The sequence below is a fragment of the Sebastes umbrosus genome, chromosome 6 (assembly GCF_015220745.1).
Source record: "Sebastes umbrosus isolate fSebUmb1 chromosome 6, fSebUmb1.pri, whole genome shotgun sequence".
Taxonomy (NCBI): Eukaryota; Metazoa; Chordata; class Actinopteri; order Perciformes; family Sebastidae; genus Sebastes; species Sebastes umbrosus.
In genome coordinates this window covers 34,696,187-34,723,245 of record NC_051274.1, presented here as the reverse complement: position 1 = coordinate 34,723,245, position 27,059 = coordinate 34,696,187, and the positions used below count along the sequence as shown (strand labels likewise).

At 43.0% G+C, this 27,059-nt stretch overlaps 1 protein-coding gene and 1 long non-coding RNA gene across 2 annotated transcripts in view; both read right to left on the bottom strand.

Annotated features, from left to right (window-relative positions):
• LOC119490091 overlaps positions 1 to 16,287 on the bottom strand; it is a 25,083-nt gene extending 8,796 nt beyond the window's left edge. Inside the window, exons 1-3 of the long non-coding RNA XR_005207324.1 lie at positions 15,724 to 16,287; positions 10,172 to 10,177; positions 6,993 to 6,996 (exon numbers count right to left, since the gene is read on the bottom strand). This is a non-coding gene — a long non-coding RNA (uncharacterized LOC119490091). The remainder of the gene's footprint in view (positions 1 to 6,992; positions 6,997 to 10,171; positions 10,178 to 15,723) is intronic.
• LOC119490036 (nucleolar protein 4-like) overlaps positions 1 to 27,059 on the bottom strand; it is a 155,000-nt gene that overhangs the window by 41,783 nt on the left and 86,158 nt on the right. The window contains exon 5 of the mRNA XM_037773204.1: positions 25,894 to 26,047. Coding sequence (XP_037629132.1) covers positions 25,894 to 26,047 — 154 coding nt within the window. The remainder of the gene's footprint in view (positions 1 to 25,893; positions 26,048 to 27,059) is intronic.

Genomic DNA, 27,059 nt, shown 5'->3' with positions numbered 1-27,059 from the left:
ATGGCGTCTCGGCGGCGAGTAAACAAGATACCCCGTGCACTAACATGCCTTGTGGAGGCTGAATCTAAAGGGGAAAAGGTGAACTGTACTATCTCTGCAAACACTTCAAAGATGGAATAAAAGTTGGTCACAGCATCTCTGAAAACGGCTGACGGATGTTCAGTAGCTGCGGCCGCCACATGAGCCGCCCGCCAACCGTTCAGGTGTCTTTCCCCCCCGCCCTCGCCACACCGTAGCAATCAGCATACCGGCACGCCCAAATAGAGTGGGGTTAACTTGGGGAGAGGGACAGAGGCTGATCCATCACAAGCTCGAGGTTACATCAAAAGTCCAAAAACCAAAGATATAGTTATTATTCCCGCTGATATTAAACTGAGTAACGCCGTCCGTCCTGATGTTTAAGAAGCAGAAACCAGTGAATTAACCGTTTGTTGACTCATCAATGAGTCAACTTCATTGTTTCAGCACTACGAACCAGATTAGAGGTAGAGATACGCACATTGAATCCAAAACTCCTCAGAAAACCAAGCAGTGAATCACTAAAGGAATAACGGTCTCAGAGCTTCACACAGCGGGATGCAGCAGATCCGGCACGAGTCCAGGATTTACTCGTCTCACTCCACGCCGGCGCCCTGGCATGTGGTTTGTCTTTGGTGTGTACAGTACAGGCTTTCTGTACATCAACTTCTCAGAGGATACACGCCACCACGGTGCACATCGTGTCATAAAGAAGAAGAGTTGAATCTGCTTTACTACTTATTTTACATCAGTATGTAAATCATACGGTTTACCAGCCAGCGGTGACGGGTGTATTCCTTTGACATCTCTTCCCCCCCCCGTTCATCTTCTCTCATCATCATTCTGTTTGTGTTTCTGTTCTCCACCTCTGCTGCGTTCTCCCTCCTACAATCACACTTTCTTCCTCTCATCATCCTGACAACACGTCTCTGTTTCCTTCGCTTCTGTGATTCCTCCACAAAAAACACACGACAAGTGGAAGCAGCATTTAATGTGAATCCAGCTCATCCAGCGACACCAGAGGGCGGAGCTGAGTTCAACCCAACGCTGAATAACATGTTGTCAGGCCACCAAAAAGGTTCTCATTAACTTTGATGAAGTGAAAACACGCTGACTCCCAGACCGGACAACGCCGTGGTAACGACCTGTCAATCAGCAGGTAGCCCCGCCCTAAAGCATCCCCTGCTCTATGGTCTATCTGACTCTAAATGGGACCATCATTTACTAAATGAACAGTGTTGGTGATGTGGAACATAGCTACGTTAAGTAGGTAACGTAATGTTGGTAACGTACAGTATGTTGCGTGAGACGAGAGATGTAGTTCACGGAGCGGTTTCACACTAAACTAAATGATACGACAAACTGAGACTTTCTGGACTTGATAAATGATCTTTTAAATGTACAAACATCATCTGTGTGATTCATGGAGACATTCAAACAGGATCATAAAAGTATTTATCTCTCTCCGTTGACTACTGTTCATATTTTTTCTGAAATAAGGTCCCATGGCGTTCACAGGAAGGGGCGGGACTTCACCTCTCTGTTACTCTGTTCTGCGTATTTCTTCATCTATAAATCATTCTTTATCCTCCTTCCTTCCTTCCTTTTCCTTTCCACTCACAGCTCCGTGATTCTCTGTGCAACATCTGATCTCTCCGTGATAATCGTGTATTATTCCTTCACACATTCCCTCGATCACTTCCTGTTCTCCACTCCTCCGGCTCTGCAGACATTCTTCTTCTTCTTCTTCTTCTTCTTCTCCCCTTTTCAAAAAGCAGATGCCTCAAATTTCCTCCTTCTGTCACTTCATCTCACACCTTCTCTTCCCCTCAGTCCATCCTCTCTCTCTCTCTCTCTATCCACCCATTGACTCCATCTTTCCTCTCCGTCTCTCACTTATCTCTTTTCAGTCACTTGCTGCAGTGTGTTAGTGTGTGTTAGTGTGTATGTGTGTGTATGTGTGTGTGTGTGTGTGTGTGTGTGTGTGTGTGTGTTAGTGTGTGTGTGTGTGTGTGTGTGCATCCTGCAGCTTGCGGCTGTGTCTGTCTGTGGCCTTGAGAGGTGAAAGACAATGCTAGGAGCCCCTCCCTCTCTGCCTGCCTACCTCCCACACACACACGCACTAACACACACACACTAACACACACACACACACACACACACACACAGAGACCCAGACTATAAAGCTGCTCTCCTCCTGGACCTCGCTCTCTGCACCACTCCCACACACACATCATTCCCACAATACCAGCTACAGAAACACACGCACACACACACACACTCTCAACGTCCAACTTATTGATGCAACAACCGTCTCTGGATCGCCTCCCCAGGTTCCTCCATCCACTAGAGCTGATTCACCTCATCTCCCGATCCAATACTATCACCATATGATTCCATATCACCATTTATACAACTCTGAGCCCGATATCTGGCCCCGCCTCCCCTCCGTCAGCTGTGTGTCTGCCCGGCGCAACTTCAGCGAGTGTCCAACAGACAGTGTGTGTGTTTGTGCTACGTTAGCAGCTCTAGCATTGCCGGAGGCTTCGTGCTCGCCGCCGCCGCCACACGTAGTCTGCGTAACATTGTGTGTGTTGGCGGTGAGTGTGAGGTTGTTGGTGGTGTTCTAGCTGTGATCGTAGGTGTAGCAGTGTGTGGACAGTTTATTTGTCGGTGAATAAATGCTACTAAACTACAACTCCTCCGCTCCGCTCAAGCGAGCCGGAGAGACCGGAGCCGACTTCCTGTATCCTGTAACTCTGACTTTGCCTCTTAAGGTGGACTGTTAAGGTGGACCAGCTTGTCACATTAAAGAGACGAGCCGCTCCTCTGAGCCGCTCAGCTTTTGAGTTAATTATTAACATTTCTTTTAACCGTTTTAACCGATAGCGTTAATCGGTGAAAATGCTTAATGTCGGTTAACGGTTAAACGGTTAATTATGGACATCCCTAGTCTCTATCCCCTAATGTCCTTTAATCCTGACTGATATCGGCCCCCCACAGAGCTCTACATCCATATCTCACCTGGAATAATAAAAAGAGTCGTGTTTGTTGTTTAAGAAATAAAAGATGCATCTCTGCAGGTAGAAATGATCATCATCAAAAACACTGCATTAAAAGCTGTTAGCGTGTCAGGAAGGTATTACATGAATTTCATGAATGCTTAATTATGTGTTTTTCATGATTTGGGGAGTTTTAGAGGAGCGGGGGGGAAATGTCTCTGGCTTTAAATCCATCAACATTATGTTGTGAATATTTCATGTGTTGGTCTCGCGGCTATAAAAGAGGAAATGGAGACGTAAAGAGGGAGGACTATAGCTGCTTAATAAAGACCTGAGGTGAGTTGTGATAGTCTGTCAAGTTTTACAGCGAGGTCATAAAGTTTCACAAAATATGGTTCTAGACGGCAGATGGAGGAGTATATGTCTGTGTGGGTGGATGTAAATGCAGCGCCACGTCTCCAAATCAGACTGCTGAACTAACACAGTCTGCTGCTTTAAAGGGAAAATCCACCACCTTTTATGTGGATGTCTAATCAGTATTGATGGTAAATGTAGTCGATATTGAAACCTGAGTTCTCCTGCTGGTGGTTGTCGTGCTGACAGTGCCTACATGTACCAGGATGCATTGTGCACGAGCTTCTGATGCCCGGAGGGTCCTCGCCGGCCGTATCCTCGCCGGCCGTATCCTCTTACACGTCTAACACAGCCGCAGCCTTGGCCGTATCCTCTGGATCCAATAAATACGGCTGAATATCGGAGTTAGCTAAAACACTGTAACATGTATCCTCGTCTTTAACATCCTCTGCACTCATATCTTGGGATGACATTTATGCAGTTTGCAATACTAAGCGAAGAGAACAAGGAAGCGGCACGTAGTGCAGTGGATCCCAACCTGGGGTCCAGGCCAAAGACCACCGGGGTGCACCAGGACTTGTCTGCTCTGAGGTTGTCAAAATTAGATTTGCTCATGTATCATAATTTATAAAGTTAGGGATGCACCGATACCAGTATCAGGTATCGGGTCCGATACTGTGCTCATGTACTCGTACTCGTAAAACGGCTCCGATACAACGACACCGATACCACTTTACGGCAGCGTGATGTTAACCTCTCGTCACCATCTTCCGGGTCCTATTGCACGCGCTCACGCCCAGCACTTGTATAAGCAGCAATCTAACAAAAACCTATTTCAGCTCTAACTCTATTATAGTAAATTAATTCATTTGTTATGTCTCTGCATTCACTCGGTGAATCCGTCAAGATGTCATCACTTCATTTATGTTGACGAAACTGAGGAGTTCTGTTCATTAAAGAAAGTTGATTTAATTACTTTAATATACTCGATCACTTTATTCAAACTGAGGTGGAGACTAGAAATCCAAGCTGATAGCAGCCCGTAGTTCTTCCTTTCATCCAACGACGTCACGCCACTTAAACGTTGGTGAACTGTCCCTTTAAAACCCTCTGAAGGCAGCAGACTGACTCCTGTTGAACACTTTGGTTCAGACTTGTTTGCCTGAAGTCCTTCTGGATTCACCTTCCTTTGCGTTTGTTTAAATTCGTTATTTAGAAATGTTCATACGAGGGTAGAGAACGTCTCTTTACGTCACCATCCACCGTGTTGATCCGGCACCTCTACAGTTAAACATCCTGCGTCTATAAGGAGACTCTCTCTCTCTTCCCCAAGCAGCAAATATACAGTATATAATGTCTTATATTATTCTGTACAATGTACTCTATAACCTCTACATGGTTGTCAAGGAAACGTCTCCCTCAGTCTCCACTGAGTGGCTCCATTAGGTGAGAACGGTGTGACCATGTGGAGGTATTCACATCGGGATAATGTGTGTTTGTGAAGGCCGACGCCGGAGCTGATACTTGGTGTTGATAATCTTTGAATTCATGAACAAAAAGATTTGATTATTCACAGTTATGGGAACGCTCCTGACTATTGTGTAATAACGATTAAAATAAAAGATCCATGCATGAAATCTGATAAAGCTAAAAGCTTCACGTTGCTACTGGTATCGATCTGGTAAAAAGTAAATCTGTAATAAATCATAATCATGGTGATGGAGGTGGACGACGCTGACTGAACCGTATCTGATTTGTTTTATTAGTACATCATCTGACACATAAACGGTGTCAATATAACTCCTAATAACACATCATAGCTGCAGTGACAATTTGATCATTTGAGTAAATTGTGGATTATAGATCGTCTCTCTGATTTAATCTCTTAGTCGATCTGTGTGTCAGTAAACAGGAAAAATCAAAGGTAGAAAATTGTGGAGCTTAATAAAGTTACAGGTTAAAACCTCTCGTCTTTATCTCATCGGGAAGAACAGGAAACTAATGATTATTTTTATTACCAGTTAATCTGACTTTATTCTCTTTATTAATCGTCTAAAAAACATCAGAAAAATGTCCATCACACTTTCCTGAAGTCCAACATGACGACTTTAAATGATTGTTTTGCAGGTTTATAATCTTGAAGTCAACCGCTCCCATGTTGATAAGAGTATTAAATACATCCACGGTCTGAAATTAACTTTTTTCACTTCCTGTCACTGTGGCAGACAAGTATTTACTTTTATCTGCCACCTTTGAAATCTCTGCGCTAAAAGAAGGAATAACATTTAAGATCTTATGTCTTTCAATGTTCGATATATTTTACATTAAAAACAATATATACACTGTGAATTACAGTGTTCGAATTACACCGTAGCTTCTGGGGGTTGGAGGTTACTGTACACTAACATTTGAACACATCATGATAACGTTAGAATTTACCTTCATCCAATCGTCATTTTGCTGAGCAGACTTTGAACGCCTCATAATAATAACTCAATGGCACCTCTGTTAACGTTCGTAGCTCCGTTATTTAACCAGTCAGGACTGTGCTGCAGACCGGCTGCTAACAGCAAACGTTACTAACTCTCCTCCTGTTGATTTCAACACAGATTTATCAGGTAGAAATAGGGTGCGTCCTTCAGGTTTAGTAGCGGCATGCTGTTGAGCAACTTTTTTTTTCTCTCCCCCGTGGCTCCGGTCTCAAACAAACTGAATCATGACACGGCGTGCGTATGCGTCATCGTGCAGCGTAACTGTTGGAGCATCAATAAGAGGAATCGATAGTCAAGAAAGCGGACAGCTACGGTTCTCTATTCCAGCAGCGTATTCCCTGCCTGCCAAAGTGGCCGCTGTCCTGATGATTTCACCCGCCACCGTCAACAATGGACCCGCATTTGGCGGGTGCTAATTTCAGACCCTGTTGACAAATCTCCCTTTAAGGTTCATTTTGAACTGATAGAAAATGTGAGATTAATTTGTGATTAAACTTGATTAAATATTTTAATTGATTGGCAGCCCTAATTATTATTAATACTCTATTTCATGAATCCGTTTGTGAAACATTTTGCCGTTTAATTTAAAACTACAAAGCAAATATGAAGTCATATTTCTTGTCAACTACAACTAGACGTGTGTTTCATGTTTATTGCTCTTCTATATTGTTCTGACAGGAGGGCTGCAATCATAGAACACACACACACACACACACACACACAGGGCCAAGGTTAAGGGGTGCTGGTACGTCCTTATATCTGCCTTCAACAGACAAGGCCAAGGACCGCCGTTCATAAAACACAGTGCCCACCCTCCTCCTCCTGTGTGTGTGTGTGTGTGTGTGTGTGTGTGTGCGTGTGTGCGTGTGTGCGTGTGTGTGTGTGTGTGTGTGTGTGTGTGTGTGTGTGTGTGTGTGCAGGTCAAGGTTAAACAGCAACCATTCTAGTGTTGCTTTGTTTTCACCTGACGATCAGAACAGGACCCTTGCTGTTTTTCCTGGTTACGACTGTCTGCTCTATCTAACGTCAGATTTAATATAGCGTAGATTATTGAGCAGTAGCTTAATCCCCAAATTAATACTGACCTCCAGATGTGTGAATGTAAATGGGTTCTATGGGTACCCACGAGTCTCCCCTTTACAGACATGCATATTTACCCACTCCCATGTTGATAAGAGTATTAAATACTTAACTAATCTCCCTTTAAGGTACATTTTGAACGGATAAAAAATGTGTGACTAATATGTGATTAATGGTGATTAACTACGGACAATCACGCGATTAATTTGCGATTAAGTATTTGAATGGACTGGCAGCACTAGCACCTACAGTACATGTTTAGCTACTTTGGGAAATACAAGTTAAAGGAGCGAAACTATTAATGGCAATGGAGCACACTCCATCTGCTGAGGAAGGCCATGAGATGCTGGTGAAAGCTCTGGAAAAGGGTGGCTAATTGACTTTGAAGAACTTAATGACAGAAGTTGTTTGTACAGTTACAAAGAATAATTAAGCAATTAGTTGACTAATCATTAAGGGAAAAAATAGATTAAATGTGACGATCACAATTAAACAATATTGAAGGATTAAGCCCTTAATATGTATATGTGCAATATCATATTTGATTTATTATTATTTTCTTTAATTTTAATTTTCTCTACTATTTACATTATTTTTCACAATAAAATATCTAAACATGTAAATTTACAATTTTCCATTAACGTTTTTGTTATTATTTTCTTTATATTTTATTTTCTCTACTATTATCATTACTTTTTCACATTTAAAGTTTGCATTAGTGCTATAAGTATCAACAACATCATGTACATGAACTGCCTTCTTTCTGTGTTTGGTTCAGAAAAGGTTTCTACATTTGACAGCTTCCAAAGGACAAAACAATCACCTTTCAATGAACTGAAAGCAGCTCTGCTCTCCGTCTGAGAGAGAATAGAGAGAATAGAGAGAGGAGATGGAGGACCTAAGTACTGCACTTCCTTCTTCCAGAGAAGTATTATATTATATTATATAGATCTGGCTCTGAACACACACACACACACACACGCACGCACACACGCACACACACACACACACACACACACACACACACACACACACACACACACACACACACACACACACACACACGCACACACGCACACACACACACACAGAGGCACTAGAGGGAGAACATAATGAAATGTGTGTTTTCTTGTCTTGTATTCAGAAAGTGACGCTGCAGCTCGGAGCAACACGACAAACTGCCCTTGACACATCACTCCTCTATTCTCTCTCTCTCTCTATCTCTCTCTCTCTCTCTCTCTCTCTCTCTCTCCTCTTTATAGAGATATAGAGGAACAAATCTGATAAAGTCTGAAAGGGTGAGAAAGGTGAGAAAGGAGAGAAAGGAGAGAAAGGAGAGAAAGGAGGAACAGGATGGAGAGTTATCTGAGAGAGAGAGGAGGAGAAAGATTAGTCTGTTAAAGGGAGAAACTTTTCTTCATTCATCAGTGACAATAAACCAGAGTTAGGACAGAGGAAACAAGAAGGAGGAAGGAAGGAAGGAAGGAAGGAAGGAAGGAAGTTGTAGGCAGGGAGGAAATAAACAAATATACTAATAAGAGAAAGTGAAATGCCCACAGCTCTGATTTAATCAGGGCCGAGGCTCATTAAAAAAGAATCATCTGTTTATGAATGTAAACATTCAGACGCTGAAGTCGGAGGAAGAATAAAGCTTTAACAGAATTTTATTTTTAATATATTCATTTAAACTGGATGGTTTTAGTTTGTAGTCTGCTGGAGTTTAACTAGTTCTCCCCCAGAGAGAAATATTTTCACATTTATTTTCACATTTTAGTAAAATGTCAAAAATATTTTGAAATGCCAGCATAAGTTTCCCAAACTCGAGGTCTTTAAAGTCAAAAATATTCAATTTATATAATATACACATTATACTACACAAAGCAGCGGATTTGAACGATGAATTAATCATCAAAGTTTCCTGTCGACTGCCTAAATGATTATATTTTTAAATACTTTATTGCAGGAGTTAACGTCGTTCAGATTTATAGCACTACTACAAACTTTATATATTTTATTGTGAAAAAATAATGATGATAGTAGAGAAAATTAAATATAATGAAAATAATAACAAAAGAAAATTAAAGGAAAATGTTTTAAATGTACATGATGTTGTTCATACTTATAGCACTTCTACAAACTTTATATATTTTATTGTGAAAGAAATAAAAATTAAAGAAAATAATAATTAAATTTTGCTTTCATTATAAATTATTTTGAAAATATTAAGTTATTTCTCTACTTGTATGTGTTTCCTCAGACTGTCCATTGTCTAATATTTTATCCTAAATACGGATTAAAAAAAAAAAAAAAATTGTTTTTATAATTGATTGATTGGTTGGTTGATTATCTCTTAAGTGTCCATCTTCAAATTATTTTTTGTGTCCGACCAACAGTTTAAGATATTCAAATTAACGTGATATAAAGCAGCAAATACTCACATTTCACATTGAAATGTTTTTAATTTCTCCTTGATACATTTTGAAAATTTGAATAACGATTTTAGCACCAATGGTACATACAATAAACTTTTTTTGCTAAAGATTTAAAATTTCGGTGCAAACTGTGTCAAACTCTGGCATCAACTCAGCTCGCTGTTCCACCCGCAGGCATCAGTCTTCACTCAAGTTTACATTAACGTTGTCCATTTGGAGTCAGTTGTGGTTAGCCCCTTTTTTATTAACTTATTTATTTATTTAATTTATTATTATAATTGTTTTGTCTTTGTATTATTATTATCATTAATAATTATTTTATTTATTTTATTTCAATTTTGTGTACTTATTGTGTTTGTTTCTAGGCTTAATTCCTTAAAAATTGGTTTATAAACTATTTAAAATTAGTAAATTGCATATATGAAAACAACCTCGAAAAAAAGGGGAAAAAATAAAGTATATATAAAAAAAAAAGTGCATCTAATGGCAGAAATCTCAGAAGCAGATTTCCACCTACTGTACTTACAGATGAACGGACACAGACATGATGATGTCTGAATAACTGCAGCATCACTGAGGTGAGGCTGATTGCCTCTTATCCTCCAAGGTCCACTGATTTCCCCTCACAGTGATTGACAGCTGACATTCTGTGGAGAGTGATTCATAACCCCGAGGCCCGGCTTTACCGCAAAAGGTCAAAACTGACCTTTTCCGTACAGAGAAATTGATTTTCATCCCCTTTTTTCAAATTTGAAAAGTTAGCTTTTGGGGAAGTATGAACGTTCTGCTGGACATGAATCTCAACATTAAAGGGTTACTTTGGATTTGATTTTATCCGTGTTTCTACAGTACAGTAGATGGCGGTGGTCACATCCCCAGTTTGTGGAAGCGGGCGGGAGTATACCAGCACAGGAGCCGAGCAATGTGAAAAATCAATATCAGTTTTAGTGTATTTATTTAACTAACTAACTGATGGAGGCAGCGGTAGACCAGCAACTCCTGTGTTCTGAGAGGTAAAATTACTGTTTTTGTGAATGGAGTCTGGTGGCTTTGAAGAGAGTAAAGATAACGGCTTCAGTTCTCCATCTGACGGCGAGGTAAAGCGGTGAATATATTGTAAATATAGCGTAAACTTAAACTGATATTGATGTTTTTAGGTGTCTAAAATGTGTTTTGCTGCTGTCCCCGTCCACAGCAGTGCATTGCTTTACTCCCGTGCTGATTCTCCTGTCTATGACTATGGAGAAGAACATCATACAACCACACTGAGAAACATCCGAACTGTCCCTTTAAAAGGTTTTCATTGAAAATCACAGTACAGTACACTCATGTTTGAGTCTGGATATATATACAGCTAATATTATGAAGAGGGGATTTATCTACTGATGCTGCTACAACCAACAGATGACGACTGTGTAGGAGGTTAGTGTGTGTGTGATGAGGGGAAGCTACAGCATCCAAACTGCAGCTTGTATGGATGGTAATCCTTCATAAATCTGCGTGTGTGTGTGTGTGTGTGTGTGTGTGTGTGTGTGTTGTACGTCAACATGTGTAAAGGATGAAGCGCATGAATCCATCCTTAGATCTGTGTGTGTGGAAAGGGGGAGGATGAAGAGTACCGAAGATGAAGATGATGATGGTTATTATCAGGGTTTAGGTTGTGTGTGTGTGTTTAACCCTTCCAGCTCAGGATGGAGGACATGAGGGAGCGACGGATGGAGGAGGAGGAGAGGAAGAGAAAAGAAAGAAGGGAACAGGGAGGGAAAGATGCTGATGTTCAGCGGGCCACAGTGAGTTGATGCTTAAACATCTGGGTGGTTTGGATCGGAGGGTCAGAGCTGTAACATCTGTCTCATCTGCTCCACCTCCGGGGCCGAGCCTCCACTCTTAACCCTCCACCCCGTCTCCTCTCGTTCCCTCTGTTTGGCCTCTTGTTCTTTAGGTTCACTGCTTTCTCTCCATCATCAGTGTCTCTTAAAGGTTTCTCTAACCTCCACGCTGTCGCAGACACATCTCCTGTATATCCTGTCTGTGCTGTGTGATGCATCGTGGCGCTCAGTAACAGTGAAAGCACACTAGTCGTCCTCGGACCTCTGTCTTTACATACAACTAGGGTCTAAAATTTGAAATCATCGGGCCATCCGCCACATTGGCAGGCAGGGAAAACGTTAGAGATGGGACTAGAGAACCCTAGTTGTCCGCTTTCTTGGCATCTCATGCCTCCGTGACTATCGATTCCTCTTATTGATGCTTTCCCACAGTTACGCATGCTGTGTCACGTTTCAGTTTGTTTGACCGGAAACACGGCGGAGAGAAAAAAAGCTCTCAACAGCATGGCGCTACTAAACCTGAGGGGACGCACCCTATTCTCTCCCTGATAATGCTTCACTGTGAACAACAAACCTGTGTTGAAATCAACAGGAGAGTTAGTAACGTTAGCTGTTAGCAGCCATTAGCAGCACAGTCCTGACTGGTTAAATAGCGGAGCTACTAACGTTAACGGAGGTGCCATTGAGTTATTATTATGAGGCGTTCAAACTCTGCTCAGCAAAATGGCCATTAGGTGAAGGTAAATTACAACGTTATCATGATGTGTTCAAATGTAATCTCGTAAAATTCCGTTTTTGGAGAGAAACTTGAATAAATCCAGTTGTTTATATATATATATATATACATATATATATATATATGTATATATATATACGTATATATACGTATATATATATATATATGTAGATATTAGAGAGAGAATTATGACCTTGATTTTTTTTTTAATCAAAGCAAATATTTAGATAATCATAATCATTTGAATTGTGTGTTTTTATGCAAACAACCACTATAGATGACAATAACAAAGTACAGTACAGTGTACACTACCCTCCCTCCACGGTGTAATTCGAACACTGTAATTTATGATGCATATAATGTTTTTTATGTAAAATATATCGAACATTGAATGACATCAGATCTTAAATGTTAGTCCTTCATTTAGCGCAGAGATTTCAAAAGTGGCAGACAAACAAAAGTACTTGAAAGTGAAATATAGTTCATTTCAGACCGTGCATACAACATTCATTTTTTTCACTTAAAAAGGTCAAATATGTAACTTTGATTGACCCCAACGTCAATCAGAGTCTGGACGTAATTAAACCCAAATATAATGTCAATGCACAGTATTCTTAGCCCTTATGTGACGATGTGATCGTACAACCACCTTGATTTGTTCAACGGTGTGAACACTAAGACTATTTTCCATCTCTATCGTCCATCCCGTATGAAAGCAGCAGAAGCTCTGAGTTCCTTCTGTTTATTGTGAATCAGTTAATTGCCTCCTGATGGAAGTCCAGCGGTTCTTTGTGTCTCTCTGCTCCTCATGTTATCAGCTCTGAGTCAGGTTGGTTCCACTACAGCCGTCCTGCTGCTCCCTCAGGTGTGTTATCTGTCTCTTTAGGTTACTTAAAAAGGCACTGCACATGTGTGTGTGTGTGTGTGTGTGTGTGTGCTTTATGTTCCTGAGGCCGGGGGGCAGCTGATAACAACGGGTACAAATTTCAGATTGGGACACATTTTATTGAGCCAACCTTTGGCCATCCTCAACCCTCCGTACCATAAAACAATAAGAGAACGGCACACCGACACTCCCAAGGTCTTAAAAACACCCCCGACCACACACACACACGCACACACACACACACACACACACACACACACACACACACACACACACACACACACACACACACACACACACACACTCCTTGAACCTTACAGGGTTTGTTGAACTGGGAGGGGGAGACGGTGGGAGGAAAGGGGTGGAGAGTGAAAGATGTTCTTGACATTCTGACACTGAAAAGAAGAACAAGGAACGAGGAGAGAGACATCGTTGAGCTCAGCTGGACTTCAACGTTAAATCCACACAATCAGTGATTATTTGAGCACCTCGCGGTGCAGATATATATACATCCATTTCTATTTCCATTTCTGATGCACGCCAACATGCCATCACAGTCTGAATTTATGTGTTTTCTTTTGCACCCAATGAACTCAAACATCAGGCAGCCAAGGATGCAGGTTTAACGCTCTTCTGCATCGGCTTCACTTCTCAGACCCGGAGGAAGCTCACCGTGTTCGACCCAGAACACGCTGGAGAGGTTATACACCAATCGGCCATTACATTAAGACCACTGAGAGGTGAAGTGAATAACATGGATTATCTGGTTACCATGGCACCTGGCAGTGGGGGGGATATATTAGACAGCAAGTGAACATTCTGAACTTTGAACTTTGTGTTGGAAGCAGAATAAATGGGCAAACGTAAGGATGTGAGCGACTTTGACGAGGGCCAGATAGTGCTGTCTAGACGACGGGGTCAGAGCATCACCAGAACTGCAGCTCTTGTGGGATGTTCCTGGTCTGCAGTGGTCAGGACCTATCAAAAGTGGTCCAAGGAAGGAGAACCGGCGAACCGGCGACAGGGTCAGACCCGAGGCTCATTGATGCACGTGGGGAGCGAAGGCTGGCCCGTGTTGTCTGATCCAATAGAAGAGCTACTGGAGCTCAAACTGATGAAACAGTTAATGCTGGTTCTGATAGAAAGGTGTCAGAGCACACAGTGAGGAGCAGGTTGTTGCGTAAGAGGACCGGTCAGGGTTGACCGTGCTGACCCGTGTCCACCGACAAAAAGCGCCTACAATTGGCATCAGAACTGGACCACGGAGCGATGGAAGAAGGTGATGAATCATCTTTTACATTATGTGGATGGCAACGAGTTGGAGGTGTTGACTCGGCCTTCAGATTCTCCAGATCTCAATCCAATGGAGCATCTGTGGGATGTTCTGGACAAACAAGTCCGATCCACGGAGGCCCCACCTCACAACTTATACAGGACTTAAAGGATCTGCTACTGACGGCTCGGTGCCAGATACCACAGCAGACCTTCAGAGGTCTAGTGGAGTCCATGCCTCCACGGGTCAGGGCTGTTTTGGCTGATCGGTGTATGTCTGGTCTGGTCTGGCCTAAGAACGCATCGGGGTCCCCCAGGAAGAGCTGGAAATCGTTGCTGGGGAGAGGAGACGTCTGGATACCCTGCGACCCGGAAAGATAATGGATGGATCTCTACTTTTCCCAGAATCCACAGATAAGTGGCCTGAACTTGTTGCTCTCAGCTGGGATCAGTGTTCAGGCTGAGAGACAGTAAAGTGGTTGAGAAAACTGGCATCAGGCCATTTACAACAAAATACAACAGAAATGGATGGAGTTACTCTACATGGCTGATTTAATGTGGTGTACTCTTTTTTTCTTTCCACCAGCAAGCGTCTGACATGCAGGAAGAGGCAGCAGCGTCCGTGCTGCTCTGAGAGCTTCTGGAGTTTAGTGTGAAAAAGGCTGTCGAGGCTTCAGCGTCTCACAGCTCCAGACCTCATTACAGCCGGGCGGGAGGCTGCTGCACTCTGCTCCGAGTCAACCGGCTAATTGCACTTATACCAGAGCAACACACACAAGATACACAACTATACTGCACACGTGCACGCTGCACAAACATGCCAGGACATAAGAGCAGAGAGGTGTGTGCACGTAAACACACAATACAGACAATATAAATATGTCAACAGGTTGAGCTCAATCACAGCTGGAGCTCACGCCTGTCAGCAGAACTAATTGTTAGGCCTCACTCCCTCTGTGTGTGTGTGTGTGTATGTGTGTGTGTGTGTGTGTGTGTGTGTGTGTATAGCAGTGTAGTGTGTTTGTAATATTAATTGCGTCTTATTTGAGTTGGAGTCTTGGAGGGGTGGGGGGGTGTTAATAATTAAGCAGCTCCTGTGCCCCGCTCAGTGGAGAGCAGCTCTCACCAACACACACAGCTGCATATGAGATGAGAGACTTTAAGAGAACATATAAACATACAATAGACACGTATGTATGTTTACGCAGAAATGAGATGCAGCCTCATGTATAAAAACATAATGCAGATATGCACCAAGATAATGAATGTGCATAAATCAAACATGATGCAAAGAGCATACAAATAAACCAGCGTCCACAAAAACACCCTAAAAAATCTGAGAGAAATGTCACATGTTAACATGTTAATGCTTCTGTGCATTTTTAATGGTATTTCCATTAAGTTGGCCACCAGCTGACACCACAGCGACCTGAAACTGTGTGTGTGTGTGTGTGTGTGTGTGTGTGCTTCAGGTATTTACATGAGAAATATTCATAATACACACTGTTTTAATTTAAAGTTCACAAACACTTGCCCATTTTTCAGAATTCTGCATATGCAGATGAGTCGTGCAGCAGCGTGTCCCTTTCAAACACCCCATTAAATCAAAATATCAACTAGACCCCCCCCCTTCTCCGTGCAGCTTGCTTCATCCACGTGTATTTTTGTTCATGTTCAGATCAGCTGTACGTAGCGGAGCAGCGTAAAACACTTCATTCAAACTGGACAGAAACTAAATAAAACTCACCTAAACCGTCGTCGTTACTCTTTCCAAAAAAGAACGTAACTGTATTTTCACCAAGTTTAATGAGAAAAAACGCTGAATCTACAGTCGTCGCCCCTCCCTCCACCCGCTCTCTCTCTGAAGGAAGAAGGCGGGGTCATGCGTCATCAACGCGTTATCAGCTCCACTGAGCATGTCTTATACCTTGTGGTCTTAATGTTCTGGTTGATTGGAATCCTTAAAAATAGTCCTGAATCCGGATCATGATCCTGATCTCCACCAAAATCTAATGGATTGTTCATTGTGCCACACCCCACCCCTCCAAAAAATCCATCACAGACTTTTGGAGTAATCCTCCTTCGGTCTAGGAAGGAGGTAATAACAGAATCGTTGTACTACTATTAGTCGTGAGCCGAGTCATAAATCTAGCTCTACTAGCACCAAACTAGACCAGACTGTTTACGAGAGTCAGACGAGCTACTTGAACATGCCGCGATACGACTACGTTTCCTGTCCGTGACAGAGTTAGCATGCAGCTTTAGTCGTGATGTCTAGCTCTGCTTTTCCTGTCAATGTGTGAAACCCAAAGTGTTTCCATCCTTTACTGGATGTGTAGTGTTTACCACGCTGGATTTAACATGAAATGAGATGAAACAAACTCGTCATCGGACAAATTAAAATCCCTGCTCATCGGGGGCTGAGCCAGGAGAACGAAGACGGGAGCTGATTTAACAACCGCAGAGGGAAACTTATCTCCTTTTAAGGTTTTAAGGAAGGTGTATTGTGGTCTGGTTTTAGCATCAGACTGAACTGATCCTGGTCTCAGTGAGCCGGCCTCCATCCAGAGAGAGAGAGAGAGAGAGAGAGGATGATTTAATCCAACACTCTCCTCCTCTCCTCTCCTCTCCTCTCCTCTCTTTCTAATTCAGCCTGACCTCCATTCCTCCATCCATCCTACAGTTCAGACCCTCTCCCTCCTCCCCGCTGCCCCCCACCATCTACTCGGCTTTGGGTAGCAGGGGTGAGGGTGAGGAGGGTTGGGGGAGGATGAGGAGGATGAGGAAGGGAGGAGGGGGATCAAAGTCATCCTGTCGTTTGTTTCCCATTGCCCTACTTTCCTCTGCTGCACCGCTTCAACACATTAGACCATGTGGGCCACTGGCCTCCAGCACCAACGTGTGTGTGTGTGTGTGTGTTTACTGTGTTTACATGCTGTATATATACATGCATGTGTGTGTATGTGACTGACAACGATTTCTAGATGTGCAGCTTCCTACTGTGTGTGTGTATGTGTGTGTGGCTCAGTCTCTGAGGGGAGAGTGATGCATGCAGGGAGGTAAACTCTACTCTACTCTACTCTACTCTACTCTACACTACTCTACTCTACTCTACTCTACTCTACTCTACTCTGGTCTACTCTACTCTACTCTACTCTACTCTACTCTACACTACTCTACTCTACACTACTCTACTCTACTCTACTCTACTCTACTCTACTCTGGTCTACTCTACCCAACTCTACTCTACTCTACTCTACTCTACTCTACTCTACTCTACTCTACTCTACACTACTCTACTCTACTCTACTCTACTCTGGTCTACTCTACCCAACTCTACTCTACTCTACTCTACACTACTCTACTCTGGTCTACTCTACCCAACTCTACTCTACTCTACTCTACTCTACTCTACTCTACTCTACTCTACTCTGGTCTGGTCTACTCTACTCTACTCTACTCTACTCTACTCTACTCTGGTCTACTCTACTCTACTCTGGTCTACTCTACTCTACTCTACACTACACTACTCTACTCTACTCTACTCTACTCTACACTACTCTACTCTACTCTACTCTACTCTACTCTACTCTACTCTACTCTGGTCTACTCTACTCTACTCTGGTCTACTCTACTCTACTCTACACTACACTACTCTACTCTACTCTACTCTACTCTACACTACTCTACTCTACACTACTCTACTCTACTCTACTCTACTCTACTCTGGTCTACTCTACCCAACTCTACTCTACTCTACACTACTCTACTCTACTCTACTCTACTCTGGTCTAATCTACCCAACTCTACTCTACTCTACTCTACACTACTCTACTCTGGTCTACTCTACCCAACTCTACTCTACTCTACTCTACTCTACTCTACTCTACTCTACTCTACTCTGGTCTGGTCTACTCTACTCTACTCTACTCTACTCTGGTCTACTCTACTCTACTCTGGTCTACTCTACTCTACTCTACACTACACTACTCTACTCTACTCTACTCTACTCTACTCTGGTCTGGTCTACTCTACTCTACTCTACTCTACTCTGGTCTACTCTACTCTACTCTACTCTACTCTACTCTACACTACTCTACTCTACTCTACACTACTCTACTCTACTCTACTCTACTCTGGTCTACTCTACTCTACTCTACACTACTCTACTCTACTCTACACTACTCTACTCTACACTACACTACTCTACTCTACTCTACTCTACACTACTCTACTCTACTCTACTCTACTCTACACTACTCTACTCTACTCTACTCTACACTACTCTACTCTACTCTACTCTACTCTACTCTACTCTACTCTACACTACTCTACTCTACACTACTCTACTCTACTCTACACTACTCTACTCTACTCTACTCTACTCTGGTCTACTCTACTCTACTCTACACTACTCTACTCTACTCTACACTACTCTACTCTACTCTACACTACACTACTCTACTCTACTCTACACTACTCTACTCTACTCTACTCTACTCTACACTACTCTACTCTACTCTACTCTACACTACTCTACTCTACTCTACTCTACTCTACTCTACACTACTCTACTCTACTCTACTCTACTCTACTCTACTCTACTCTACTCTACACTACTCTACTCTACTCTACTCTACTCTACTCTACACTACTCTACTCTACTCTACTCTACTCTACTCTACACTACTCTACTCTACTCTACTCTACTCTACTCTACTCTACACTACTCTACTCTACTCTACTCTACACTACTCTACTCTACTCTACTCTACTCTACTCTACTCTACTCTACTCTACACTACTCTACTCTACACAACTCTACTCTACTCTACTCTACTCTACTCTACTCTACTCTACTCTCTCTGTGTCTTTATTGACTACCAGCCCGGCTGAGTTTCTGTTTGTTTGGCCGATTGTTCACCGGTCAACCGCTGCCTACTCGTCCATCTGCGTATTGCGTTTTGATACTAGTACAGTATGAGGTTGTACTACTAGTATAGTATGAGGTTGTACTACTAGTATAGTATGAGGTTGTTCTACTAGTACAGTATGAGGTTGTACTATTAGTATAGTATGAGGTTGTTCTACTAGTACAGTATGAGGTTGTACTACTAGTATAGTATGAGGTTGTACTACTAGTACAGTATGAGGTAGTACTACTAGTATAGTATGAGGTTGTACTACTAGTACAGTATGAGGTTGTACTACTAGTATAGTATGAGGTTGTACTACTAGTATAGTATGAGGTTGTTCTACTAGTACAGTATGAGGTTGTACTATTAGTATAGTATGAGGTTGTACTACTAGTATAGTATGAGGTAGTACTACTAGTACAGTATGAGGTTGTACTACTAGTACAGTATGAGGTTGTTCTACTAGTATAGTATGAGGTTGTTCTACTAGTACAGTATGAGGTAGTACTACTAGTACAGTATGAGGTAGTACTACTAGTACAGTATGAGGTAGTACTACTAGTATAGTATGAGGTTTTGAATACAGCCAGTTTCTCCATCTCTCCTCCGTTAGAGAGAAGGGGGTTTTACTGGATCATCTGTAATATCAGGAGTCTCAGACAATGTGAAGCTCAGTGTGTCAGCAGATCAATATATCGGTCTATATATCAGCCGCCATTTTGTCCTCCTTGTTTCCATGCACTCCTCCTCTCTCTCCTTCCTAGACGACGTCATCCTCGTCCTCCCTCCCTCTCTTCAGTTGATCCCCTGTGGAGAGGACCTGTAATGTCAGCTGCATCTTCTGACGAGCCCTCTCCATCAGTAACCCTTTCCTCCAGGAGGACGAGGCCCGGCACTCTGCTCTGCAGCAGACAGGAGCCTCTCAGGCGGGCAGGTCAGCAGCACAGAGGGGCTCTGGTGTGGATGTCTCTCTGGAGCCTCGGGGAGGGTGGTGGTGGTGGTGGTGGTGGGGGGATGAGAGGCAGTGGAGGGGCCACTTCTACAGAGCACAGAGCCGGAGTGATGTGGAGAGGCGTGGAGTGCACACTCACACTTTCTCACACGTGCACACGCAGCGCTCTCAGAAAGCTAAAGAATAGAAGTGTCATGAAATGAGTCGACTGCAGATCTCAGCGAGGCGGCTCGCCTGCCGGCCAGTACGAGCTCCGTCCGAGGTCGGATCCTATAGCGCTGGTTGAATACATTCAGAGTGACAGCTCCAGTCAAGGTTAGCCCTGCTGCGGTGCTCTGGTTTAGCACTATAGCACTTCATTCTGCAGCTGTCTGATGAAAACCACATCTCTTCCAGAGGAGAGGCTTTCAGGAGTAGAGCGGTCACGATTTAAACATGCCGTTGTTGGTGTATGGAGTGTTAATTGGTAAAGATCAACAGATCGTTGGTGTTATGCCCTGACAACTGTCATTTACACTAAGGCTGACCTGAACACTTCCAAGCTCCGACAGTTGCCATGATAATCAACCTCCAAATCAGAATTCAAATGCTTCTGCAAAGCTTTTTTATTTTATTTTTGTGTATATATATATATATATATATATATATATATATACACACAGTATATATGTATGTAATATTTTTTTTTTAAGTAATAATTTATTGGGAGTAACACCAGGTGTAGAGAAACGTACAAATAGAGCAAAAATGTAAATGATTGTCGCCCCTCCCACCCTATTATGTCTTTGCATTTCCTGCGTTATTTTACCTACTTGCTAGCTTGCTAACTTGTTAGCCTCTGTGGCTTCTAGACGCCGACAGTAACGTTAATATTGCCGTTGCTTAGCAGCGGTGTTCTTCACTACTTAACCACTAGAACGCCACGCATATCGTGTACACGAGTTCCCGTGTTGTAAACACGAGCTCACCAGTTTCATTTGAAGGCACCAAAAATCGCGATACCTAGGTGAATCGATTTCGATAGGCTCATATTTAGCCTCTGAGTAAAACCCATAATATCCCTAATAATAACAAGACATTAAGATCTATGTCGTCCACGCTGGCATTTCAGTGGCGACCGCCTCTAATCGGCGATCTCGAGTAACCACGATATGAAAACAGACACAATGCCCCAGCCCTGTTTCTCATTGAAAGTCCAGTTAATAATCTGCTCATCAGGCTGTTGAGGCCGGCGGCTCTTTTCATGCATCTTTCTTCCAGCACTCATCAGCTGGCCGTGAGCCACAAGTTTTCAAACTGCCAGTCACACGGTAAGAGCTTTTCACTTCAGCCGTCACTGTTAAGTTGAGTGGAGCAGAGAAGAAGAAAAGCGAGGTGGCGGTCAGGAGCTCTTAAAAGTGATTTACTACAGTAGCTGGACATGGGCGTGTGTGTGTGTGTGTGTGTGTGTGTGTGTGTGTGTGTGGACCATCTGCTCTGCAGAAATTAGCTGCCTACTCCAGTTAAATGCCCGACAGCTTGCCGGTTGGGAAAACACCCACCTGATATTAACTCTGGGAGTCAAATCAACCACAAACTCTTTGGCTGCGTGTTCAAACCGAAGCGGTGAGTTCCCCACAGCGCTGAGAGTTCAGCGGGCTCCTCTCGGCGCCGGGAGAACACACAGAGGGAGAGAAGTTTAAAATATTTCAGCTTTTACTTTAAAGAGTGCAGCACTTCAAACATGAAGTCTCGTAGCAACAGAGAACAGAGACACCGTTTCAGAGCTGGAGGAGAGGCGGAAACAGGGCTGCGGTAATTGCAAAGCTCTACTACATGTCTCCGATAGCAACGCGGGGAGGCTTTCCTCGGGGTTTGCTTTCATTTTACAAAAAAGGCCTTGTTTTATTTTTCACAAATCCACAAACACATTTCAGGACCCCTGGGAGGAACCGGGAACCTTTCCCCATTTCCTGATAGCTCCATCCATCTGGCCAGGCGACCCATACATTACTAACTCTCCTGTACATTAGAGGTGGAAGAGGAAGAGGAGGCTCTGCTGCTGCCTGCCCGTTTCCTTGGATCGGAGTCTAATTGATCAGGAAAGGCACTTCAACTCTCTCGCCTCTCAGCTCCTCTGAGTGTTGTGGCATTTGGACGCCTACAATCGTCCTCTGGCTTCCATAAGAGGTGTAGGGAACAGAGTGACCTTTTAATGACAAGGCCTTATACACTCTGCCACCTACTGGCACTGAGCTCCCCCCCCCTTCATCTCATCTCACTCCACTTTCTTTCTCTCTTTTATAAGCTTGTTTTTATCGAACCCTCCTTCTGCTTCATCTCTTCCAAACCTCATTCATCTGTTTTTTCCTCCGTCAGTCTATTTGGTTTCTCTAAAACCACCAAACACACCTGCTGCCTCCGACTAGTAACTGGTGGCATTTTCATATTAAAGGTCCAGCGTGTAGGATCTGGCGGTGAAGGTTGCAGATTGCAACCAACTGAAGCCTCCTGTGTGCCAAGCATGTAGGAGAACTACGGTGGCTGATGTGAAAACATGAAAACAAGAATGTCCCTCTAGAGCCAGTGTTTGGTTTTCTTCCGCTCTGGGCTACTGTAGAAACACGGTGGTGCAACACGGCGGACTCCGTGAAGACAACCCGCTCCCTATGTAGACATAAACGGCTCATTCTAAGCTAACAAAAACACAACGATTCTAATTATCAGGTGATTACACACAAAAGAAAACATACTTATCAATATTATATTCAATTTCTGCCAATAGATCCTCCTAATTGTTACACACTGGTTCATTAAAAAATCAAAACATTTTTGCAGTTTTTTCCACACCGTGAACTGAAGAATGTCTTTTGGTTTTGGACGCCAATCAAACAAAACAAGACATTTAAAGACATCACTTTAGGTTCTGGAAAGCTGAGATGGGCACTGATTAGCAGATTAAAAACTAAACTCACTATAAACTCATTAAACCCTATCACACATATCCTCATACAACGGTTTGTATGATTTCTTAAGAAAAGTTATTTTGAGTGCGTTTTTCCTACGAATGTCCAGCAACACTGCGTGTCAATTTTTCTGCTCGTTACATGCATACAGTCTTTTCAAAATAAACTTCTGTCCACAGGGGACAGCTTGGTTAGGTTTAGGAAAAGATGGTGGTTCGAGTTAAAATATTCAGGAAGTGGCATTACTTTAGTATAAATGTTACGCGACAAATAAATCAACGCTGACTTCTAGTTTCACACGGGACACAAACAGCGGTCTCCTGGGCGACCCCCCCTATCCACCCCGACCTCCTCCCTACGCGGCGTTTGTCGGAGCGTTTCAGACTGAGGCTGAGTTCAGATATATTCAGACAGACGGAATGAGAACAATCATGTGTCTTTTTAACATTTAACCATGTAAACATGTCACGTATGAACCTGGAGAAGAGCATGATACGTCCCTTTTAAGCCCCTCGGAGATATTACAGGAATATTATACATACAGTATATCAGTTGAAACGTTACAGGAACTAGTGATCTGCTTTTTGTCTGGCACAGGAAAGGTTCGGTTTTCATGCAAAGAACTGGACGTCAAAACGCCGTCCACTCTGTTTGACTTACGTATGATCTTTGAAAAGTGTAACAGCATTAAATAATGAGGATGACAGAACCTCCTCCTCCTCTATCCCTTTACTCATCCCTTCATCCCTCCTCTCCTTATCCCCTCATCCAGCAGAGAAAGAGAAACATCTTGATGGAGATCAGTTGGAGCGTTGAACCGTCAACCCCACTCACATCAACATGACACTGCTGCTCTGCTGTCTCTGCTCAGGAGCAGCTTTTAAAGGAGTAGTACTCACTCAGTAGTACTCACTCAGTAGTACTCACTCAGTAGTACTCACTAGTAGTACTCACTCAGTAGTACTCACTCAGTAGTACTCACTCAGTAATACTCAGTCAGTAGTACTCACTCAGTAGTACTCACTCAGTAGTACTCACTCAGTAGTACTCACTAGTAGTACTCACTCAGTAGTACTCACTCAGTAGTACTCACTCAGTAATACTCAGTCAGTAGTACTCACTCAGTAGTACTCAGTCAGTAGTACTCACTCAGTAGTACTCAGTCAGTAGTACTCAGTCAGTAGTACTCAGTCAGTACTGGGTACAGTCAGTACATTACAGTACCATTCAAATATGTAAGGTCTCACACACACATCCAGTCTATACACATATATATACACAGCCCACTTGTTACAGTAGCAGGTAATTGCTGTATCCTTGGAGCATTACGAAACAATACGGCTGTCTTCAAAGGCAGAAAGGGAGCGCTCCTCACTGCAGGAAGTCTTTCAGTGCAGAGAGAGAGAGAGAAGAGAAATACTGTGAGAGTGACAGGCAGGTAAAGAAGGAGGGAGGAGAGAGAAACACGGCTCGGCTCACTGTTGGCACCAGTCCTTCTCTCTGTGCCGTGTTTCTACTGCAGATAGTACCACCTCGGTGTAGGCGGGATTTTCGGCTGATCACCGTAGCGACGGAGCGTGAAACTGCCGTGACATCATCTTCGACGCAGTGTTAATTTTGGCAGCTGTTTTAGATTTAGTCTTAGTCTTAAGACGAAAATGCTTGTTAGTATTATGCTTGTCGATTTCAGCCACATCGTTTTCTCTCTTAATCTTGTCAGCTATTTTATTTTGTATTTAATCTTAGTTCCTTTAGTCAAACTTATTTCACATTAAATGTTATCTTCTCATTATCTGATGAAAAACACATGTTCAATTCAATTCAATTTATTTTTACAGAAGTTATCTCAAGACGCTTTATATATAGAGCAGGTCTTAGACCGTACACCATAGTTTAGAGACCCAACCAGAAACCTGGAGCAGAACCGGGCTCAGGGCGGGCGGCCAGCTGACTGGCTGGGGTTGAATGATGAAGAAGTTAGTCGGAATCCTGACTGACGGCGCTCATTAATGATGTCACACCCTCCGGTCCGTTAGGAGAGCCAATCTGCACCGCCGACATGTCAAAATATACGTTACTCAACCACCCGAACCCGCAAAGCATCAACTTTATGCATTATAGTATGCTGGTTTCAATATTTGTTTTAAAAACAAAAGAAGAAATGTTGATACACGTTGGAATCAAATTGTAAAATAAGCCTTTCGCTAATGAAAAGAAATCTTTAAAATAAAAAGGAACTACTTGTGTGACATTCAGGTGTAATGACTTTAAACAAAAAGAGAGCTGTTAATGTTGATTTATGGCTCAAAATGTGCCGACATGTCGGGGCTACGGCGAAGAGCTGCGATTGGTCCGATCGGACTGCTTGTGTTTGTCAGGGTCAGAGAAGCTGCTGCTGCTCAGTAACACACATCTAGTGAAGCCCCTGAAACCCTCCCGCTCTCCTCAATCAGCTTCACCGTTAACGACAGAACGGAAACACAGCGGCTGCACGAGGACGACTACGAGTTACCAGGATGTAACTGTGGTTGTATCAGAACACGCCGTCTCTCTGTAGCACAACGAGAGGATAGAATTAAAGGGTGACTTCATCTTTTTTAGTGGAGCGGTCAGGTGGTGACTTCACTACACTGTGAGCTATAAATCATGACTCTTTCCCACTGGGTGTCTCTTCTCTTTCATTATAAAGAAGATATTCTTATCATCATCTCACCTGAAACTCCCAAAAAAATACTCAACTTGAGCTAATTTGTTCGATCAAACAGATTTCCATCTTCAATTCGGACCCAGTGACAATATAAGACACCGTGTTCAGGTTGAAAGAAGCCAACGATGTTCTTGATTATAGTCTCACAAGTTTCAAACAATCACGCTTAACTTAAAGCCGCTGGTGTTACGACTAGATTTCCATTCAGCAGCAGCACCGTTAAACTAAGAGCAGAGCGTAGTTAGTGGAGCTAGCGTCCTGCCGGTCCTTACCGTCGTCCTCCTTGCCGTGGGCGTTCTGGGGACTGTGGCGCATCCTCTCTCCTCGGCTCGGCGGGCTCAGGTCAGACGCTGCTCCCAGATCAGCTGCTAGCCACGTGGGCTCGCTCATCTCTGCCTCCTCCTCGCTGCTCAGTGAACTGTCATCCTGACCAGAAGACACCAAAAACAGGAACATCACATATCTGCATACTGACACGGTACCAGTGGAGATCCAGACTCATACAGAATTATACTTTCACATTCATTTTATGTTTCTCCCGTTTTTGTTGCAACCTTTGAGCCGGGTTGTAATAAATGGGGGGCTCGTCCGGGATATGAACCCAGGACCTCTCGAACCCCAAGCAAGAATCATACCCCTATTCTTGTAAATCAATTACCAACACAACACAATGACAGATATTGTCCAGAAACCCTCACAGGTACTGCATTTAGCATTAAACAATATGTTCCAATCATAACATGGCAAACTGCAGCCCAACAGGCAACAACAGCTGTCAGTGTGTCAGTGTGCTGACTTGACTATGACTTGCCCCAAACTGCATGTGATTATCATGAAGTGGGCATGTCTGTAAAGGGGAGACTCGTGGGTACCCATAGAACCCATTTACATTCACACATCTGGAGGTCAGAGGTCAAGGGACCCCTTTGAAAATGTATATGACAGTTTTACCCCCCCAACATTTAGTGTAAGTTTGGAGCGTTATTTAACCTCCTTCACGACAAGCTAGTATGACATGGTTGGTACCAATGGATTCATTTTTATTTTCACTCTTTTCAGCTTTAAAGCCTGCTACAATCTCGCAAGTTGCGTTAATGCGTTAAAGAAATTAGTGGTGTTAAAACAAATTTGCGATAATGACTTATCGCTTTGACGGCCTTAATTCAGTGTAAAAAAGCAAAGCCGGTGTAATGTGGGAGAGTGGTGCCAATAAATGAACAGTTGCCAATTCATGATACTCTCTCATCTCTTAATTGTAATACCTGATATAATGTTGTTAAGAATAGTTAAATAAATAAATAAATAATGCTACATGATGAATAGAAGGTTTCAAACAGACTAAGTGATCAGTAACCGGCCCCAAAACTCCTGATCAGAGCATTCATCAAAACAACCAGAGGGACGTCGGCTTCTCTTTCTACACTACGAGTGTAAATAA